The following is a 7,323-nucleotide window of genomic DNA, read 5'->3' as shown; positions in this document are numbered from 1 at the left end:
CTCTCTCTCTCACACACACACAGACACACACATAATGCCAGGTCTCTTACATAATGTGATGGTGGGTGGCAGAATGCAGCTTTCATAAGAAACAGAAAGCTTTCTGCAGAAACTACAGCTTCACTTCCAGCCATAAAAGGATCGTCGTGAATAACTGTTCATCAGTGTTACTGTTATTGATCACTGATTGAGTTATAAAAACAGATCTTCAATCTCTCCCATAATGTATCTGGTCTTTCTTTAGAGATGAACAGATGTGGCTTTAAACCACAGACTGTATATAAAAGATGGAAGTTTGTGAAGCCTCCACCATTGGTGTCTCGTTTTTCCTCAGATCTGTGTATGCAGACTGAAAACCATGCTAGCTAGCATTAGCTGATGACATCACTCCACGCTGTACTCCTTATATGTTCACACCTGGAAACAAAAGGATGCAATTCCACCAAAAAGCAGTGGGTGACGTCTCAGGTCTCGTTATGACGATGGAGCCTGCCTCCTGTGGCCGTTAGAGGAACTGCATGTTTCCATGCTAGCTTCATGTTTCAGCCGTGCTTCACTTAAAGTGAAGGTCTCTCACTCTGAGAGGATGAGCTGTGTCCTTTATCTGCCTGATCGGTTCCTCCTGTCGTGTTTCCAGGGGAGCGTTCTCAGTTGTGCGGCGCTGCGTGAAGGTCCTGTCGGGTCAGGAGTACGCCGCCAAGATCATCAACACCAAGAAGCTGTCTGCCAGAGGTGAGGACAACTCTCGTTAAGACATGCTAACTCTCGTTAGCGACTGAATCAGAACACCAGACGTTTGAGCGCTCGACGGCGAGCTCTTAAACGTCTGTAGTGACGGCCGAACCCTCACCGACCTCCACGCTAACAGCCCTGCAGCTGTAGTTTGAATAGTCCTCATTCATCTGCTCGGCATTTTAGAGTTCACGACTCACACAGTCACACTGATCCATTGCTTTCTTACCAAGACGCCGACATGTCTGCAGACAGTCACTGAGCTGTGCTGAAACATTTTAAACCAGGACCTGCTCGCCTTCAAAGTAAAATCTGTGCTTTCTGAAGCCTGTGAAGCACAGCTTTTATTCTGAAAGCAGACAGTTGCATCCTTTAGTTTCACAGCTGATTAGCAACTGGTTGCAGACAAGATGGCTTCACCGTAATCTGCATCAGTCTGTCAGAGACCGAAGCCGTCACCAAACCTCCAGCATCCACTCGCCAACCTGTCGGTGAATACCAACGTGTCTGTACTGGTCAGCAGTTACCAGGCAACAGCTAACTGGTCTGTAGCCCTGTGTGCCTGTGACGTTTGGAAAAGGCTGTTTGGATGGACGACGTTGGCTGATTCATACAAACTGCCTGATCCCAACATAGAAGTACCACGCTAGCAGGCTAACATTAGCATGCGCTCTGTCAGGTAACGAGGTACAAACACCTGACGACTCTTCTTCAGTCCTCAGGTATCTGCGGTACAAACGGGCTCCGTACTGCAGGTGATTCTGTCACTTCACACAAATGCATCACCTTAAATCTGAGAAACAATAAGACGTGAAACACAATCTGATTGCTCCATCAGTGACACGTGACCGAGTTTAAAACGTGATGAAAGACACACCTGAGAAAGGTGCGATCAGCATCTTCCCACAAATATATGCTGCAACCTGTTGTTTTACTCGAGTACTGAAGTTAAATCAGTACTTTAGCCTGTACCTGTACCTGAGTGAGGAACGTGTGACCTCGCTTAAATCCTGTGTGCAACCTCATCAGCTCTTAGTTTGTGTCACTGTGGGGTTTGTGTCGTTTGACTGGAGGACACCATTTCTAATGGCTAACTGGCGAGCCAGTGCTGCTCACTTGGTGCACAGACGTGGATTCAGTGGGCGTTTCCTGAGACGTCACATAGAAATCAGTCACAGACTGTCAGAGGCAGTCAGAGGAGGAGGAGTGAACATGCTACATCACCTGCATCGTGGCTGGCTGTAGCTCAGGTGGCAGAGCAGGTCAGCCACTAATCAGAAGGTTGGTGGTTTGATCCCAGGCTGCCTCCTGGCTGCACGGCAAATATCCTTGGGCAAGATGCTAACCCCATGTTTGCCTGCTGGTGGTGGTCAGAGGGCCCGATGGCGCCAGTGTCCGGCAGCCTCGCCTCTGTCAGTGCAGCTGTGGCTACGATGTAGCTGCCATCACCAGTGTGTGAATGACTGAATGTTGTGTAAAGCGCTGTACAAATACAGGCCATTTACCATCGTCACCTTGTTCTTTTTCATCATGACAGAAATCAGCTGTCAGTAAAGCTGCCTTCAGTGTAACGATCAGCCGTGCATACATATGTAGCGACACCTCCACCCAGCCTCCACCACAACCAAAGACCCTCTGAGGCAGTAAAGTCGTTGTGCAGCTAAAGTTTAAAATGTTTTTTTTACATTATTATTAACTTCCTGTGATGTCGAGCTTCACCTCAGGTTTAAAACCAACGTGAGGCCCAAACTTGGCCTCTGCTGACCAGGCCGGGTGAACGGGAGTGACATCACACACTGCTAGCTCATGAGCTAACACACGACTACAACTTCACAAGTTGGCCGTTGTGTCCATGTCACACATGCTCAGTGTTGTGCACAGAGACATATTAGGAGGTTGGGGTGTGATGAAGGATGATGATGTCACTTCCTGGTTGAAGCCCAGTAGGTTTAGGAGAGCTTGTAGTTTTAGATTTTAGCAGGAAGTCACAGACCATGTCTCTAACATATCACACACCTGAGCCACAGACTCAGGTGTGTGTGATCCAGGTGTGTGTGATCCAGGTGTGTGATCCAGCTGTGTGTGATCCAGGTGTGGCGTCTTGTGGACGAGCTCGGTCTGTGTGAAACCTTCATTGTTGTGACTGTTGTTCTTGTGATTATTTGTCTGAAGCAAACATTGAGCGTCTCCTCATGGCGAGCTGGTATTCATTGCTTTTAAGCCCGTCCCACTTTGCATACCTAAATCACATGACCTGTGTGTCTGGATCTTGGTCACATGAGCGTGTTAGCGTGCGGGAGCTCAGACAGGTGTGTTTAATGACATCAGCATCATGTAAAGTTATGCGTTCATAAAACCACGGCGCTCATTTGGTTTTCTCGCTAACTTCCTGTTAGCGTGCTTGGTTGTGCTTTGGATGGAAACCTTCCTCCCCCTCCTCCCCCTCATCTCCCACACGTTCCAACATGACGGCAAAGCTGAGAGAAACAGCGAAGCTGCATCTTTCTCTACATTCTGTTGATTTTTTTCACATCGCTATTCTGGTTTCAGATTTCCTTCGGTTGCTTAGCAACACCCTGCAAAGTTGACAAAGAAGTGTGTGTGTTCATCTCTCCATCTCTTTCCTTCAGTTGACTCTGCAGGACAAACTGCTGCTGAAGCGTCGCCGCGGTTACATAATGGGTGTCTCTGCAGGTGTTCGCTCACCTGCTGGGAGAAACGTCCAATCAGATCTCTTTAATTTCAAACCAGCAGCACGCCATCGTCACACCGCTGTCATTCGCCCGCATCACTGTCACCTCAAACCTGCAACAGGAAACATGACAGGCTGTGAGTCAATCAAACTTTATTCGTACTGCATGCTGAACAGAGGTCACCTGAGGTCAGAGTCGTCACAGCTGAGTGACCACAGGAGTTATTAATGACGCGTGCACAGACCACAAACCAGTCAAACCAGTCAAACCAGCACATACACATATATACATATAATAGAATTTAATACATATGGATGCAAAATAATTACTCACTGAAAAATAACAATAATAAAAAGTAAACACAAATACATTTTAAACATTCAGGTGTCGGTTCACTTTTATGGTAAAGATCCTCCAACAATACAGATCAGAAATTATATAAACAAGAATAAAATAATGAAATAAAATAATTATTAAAAATAAATCAGACAAAATAGTTTCAGGATAAATAAAAGTAGGATCTTAAAAAAAGAGAAAAGAAATCAGAAAATAAACACAAAAGGATTGTTTAAAAATAGATTAGTTGTTTTAAATACAAACAGCAAAAAATATATTTAAAAATTAAAACCCTATAAAATAAAATTGTACAGATTCTGAAAACCACACTGTTGGCTCTAACAATCACTCATGATGATGAAGATGATTTCATTAAACAAGCTGTCTCGTCTCTGAGGTGGAGTCTCCTGCACATCGCCGCCGTCTCCTCCCACAGAGGCGGAGCTACCGCTCAGAGCTGCTGTCACAGCATCTGTCCTTGTAACGTCCACCTAAACCGTGAACCCGTGCAGCACTCAGACCATCCACATCAGACTGGACCTGCGGCGAGGTCCAGTCTGATGTGCTAGCTGTGGACACGTCTGCCTCCTCTTCACTGTGTTGGAAGTCGATGATGCTCAAAGCTCCAAAACCTACATGTGAAAACCTCTCAGCAGAAACCATGACCGCATTGACCGATCCGCATTTGACTGCATCGATTGGCCAGCACTTTGGATGGCGCTGGAGACCGAGCACATCCCACCAAAAGTCATTAAGCTCCTGCAGGAAAATTACAACGGATCATCGAGCCAAATACGCAGCCGTAATGAGCTGTCGACTAAATTCACCATCCGCACTGCAGTCTGCCAGGGCGCTGTCGCCTCACTGCTGCTCTTCAACATCGTAGTCGACGCCATCATGAGTCTTCAGGGGCAGATGCGGAGTCCAGTTTGATGAAAATGGCACCGTGACGGATCTCGTGTTTGCAGATGACAGCACTGTGCTGGCCGAGGATGACGCCGAAGCCACGGATGCTCTATACAAGCTCACACGCACCGCCGAGTCATATGGCTTCAAGATAAACACTGACAAGATGACAACAGATGGGTCGCCTGCCAATGTCTACCTCAACGGTGTCCAAATAGAGCAAGTCCAGCAGTTTAAATACCTGGACTCACTGATCGAGCAAAGGAAGGTTGGTTCCACGGCAGAGATCCACAGTCGAATAGGTCACGCAACTGCAGCAATCTCTAAAGTGGTGCTTGTGGAAGCGAACCAATATTTCCATCTCGACCAAAATCCGCTGTTTCCGGACGCTGATCCTCCCGATATTGCTCTATGGATCTGAAATGTGGACGGTGCTCGGAGCGGACCTCAAAAAACTCGACGTTTTCCAGATGCGCTGCCTTCGGCAGATATTACAAGTGTCACTTCGAGACCGCCTTCGAAACGAGGACATCTGATAGCGATGCGGCAACCAACCGCCAATCGAGGGGCGAATTCAGAAACGCTGATTGCGATGGTTTGGCCATGTGTGTCAAATGGATGCGAGCAGACTACCACATCAACTCCTCTGGCGTAAACAACCCACCCAGTGGAGAATCCACAGAACGGCACCAAAGAAAACATGGCTAAAACAGGTCAAAGATGACATCAGGGGCAGAATAAATCTCGATGAGGCCAGGACAATCGCCAACGATCGCCATGCATGGCAATGAGTTGTGAAGGAAATTCGACAACCATTGGCACCCACAGCAGCGTATGGGCTCAGGAATCGATGCACACCCAACACCAGCTAGGGGTCAAAGAGAAGGCACCTGACGGCTCTTTTTTGCTTCTCATCCCTAAACTCTCTGCATTCCCGTGATTCAGTTTATTTTATAAAGTCTCAAGAGGATCCTGAGACTTTATTGTGAAAGGTTTACGTGGAAAACAAACAAGCGGACAGCGGAGCCACGCGATGCTGTTACCATCGTTGTTACTAACGACAACGCATAAAAACAGGCGCTTGTCCATCCATAGTGTGGTTATATCAAATATAAGAGAAAGAGAGAACTTTAAGAAATTAATAATAACTACAGTGACACCAGAACCATGAAAAATATTGCTGTAAACAGTTTATTTTGCGACACCACGAAACAAATGATAGCGTGATAGGAAACGACAAATGTTTTTATATCGTCATCCGATATATATCGTTATATCGAACAGCCCTACACGAGGCGTGGACTCAGTGACAGTGAAGATCCACAGTGCAGTTTGTTGGTCCTCACCTGTGGGCGTGGACCACCAGTTCATGGGTCACACAGGATCATGATTGGTTCAGACCAGTGAGCTCATGACGAGTGAAGGGTCTGTATCCCAGCAGGATGTGATTTCTAACACACTTATTGTTCTTCTTATCTGATCGATGAGCCTGAGCCGCCTGAGCTCAGTTCTTCTGCATCCCTTCAGCCTGCTGGGACGCCAACGATCGCCATGCATGGCAACGAGTTGTGAAGGAAATTTGACAACCATTGGCACCCACAGCAGCGTATGTGCTCAGGAATCGATGCACACCCAACACCAGCTAGGGGTCAAAGAGAAGGATGACCCCATCACTCTTCAGTTTCATGGAGGAACTATTTTCTCTCTAAAATCGACAAAGAGCAGCGGGCTGAATGTTGACTTCCTGTCATGCTGTCACAGCCATGATGCTTTCATGACGCTGCGGCGGACACGCGTGTGACCTCAGAAAATGTTGCTATCTTGTTAAAATGTTACTATTCAGCTCAGTTCAGTGATGTTTATATAGCAGCACAGCGACAGTCGCCTCCACGTGTTTCATGTTGTAAAGACCGACAATAATACACAAAACGTCGTATGAGCCGCTGTGAGCCAGCACAACGAAAAACTCCCTTTTAACAGGAAGAAACCTCCAGCAGAGCCAGGCTCAGGGAGGGGCGGGGCCAGTGACCGGCTGGGAGTAAGTTGAGAAAATTTCATAACAGGCCCCTCCTACTTCCTGTCACTACTCTCTGTGGTTGCTCTGTTGCTGTGATTGGTTCTTAGGGTGGCTGCATGTTTCCATCCAATCCAATCAGTCACTGTGCTGTGACGCTGTCACTGTGCTGTGGATGATGTCACTGTGCTGTGACGATGTCACTGTGCTGTGGATGATGTAGATCCACGGTTATGTCCCACAGTGAGCGGCTAATGAGCGGACATCGATCGCTCACAGACGTCCTGTTCACCCCACAGGAAACGGTCTCACTCAGGAACGCCTGACCGCTGAGCTCAGGGTGCGGCGATGCTGAGTCAAAGGGTGGAGCTGGGTCTGAGTCAGAGAATATAAAGAATAAAAACAGCAGAAGAAACCGCGTTTGATTCTGTATGAACACGTTTGATCATCAGACTGTGAGTCAAGTGTGTGTGTGTGTGTGTGTGTGTGTGTGTGAGTTTGTTTGCTATTTCTTCCTCTGAAGTTTGCTGATGTCTCTGACAGGAAGTGCGACGTTCAGCTCTGGAGGATGCTTTGATTGGGGGATTCCTGGTGGTGCTCGCTCTGGGGTGTGTGTGTGTGTGTGTGTGTGTGTGTGTGTGT

General features: G+C 47.4%; 1 protein-coding gene across 1 annotated transcript in view; it reads left to right on the top strand.

Annotated features, from left to right (window-relative positions):
• The window catches only part of LOC102202646 (calcium/calmodulin-dependent protein kinase type II subunit alpha-like), an 18,410-nt gene that overhangs the window by 1,457 nt on the left and 9,630 nt on the right, over window positions 1-7,323 (top strand). Inside the window, exon 2 of the mRNA XM_005750223.1 lies at window positions 638-732. Within this exon, the coding sequence (XP_005750280.1) occupies window positions 638-732 (95 nt within the window). The remainder of the gene's footprint in view (window positions 1-637; window positions 733-7,323) is intronic.

Source organism: Pundamilia nyererei, unplaced genomic scaffold (assembly GCF_000239375.1).
Source record: "Pundamilia nyererei isolate P.nyererei 1_Seehausen unplaced genomic scaffold, PunNye1.0 scaffold00266, whole genome shotgun sequence".
Lineage (NCBI taxonomy): Eukaryota > Metazoa > Chordata > Actinopteri > Cichliformes > Cichlidae > Pundamilia > Pundamilia nyererei.
Note: the sequence above shows the minus strand (reverse complement) of the source record. Positions and strands in the feature narration are given on the sequence as shown.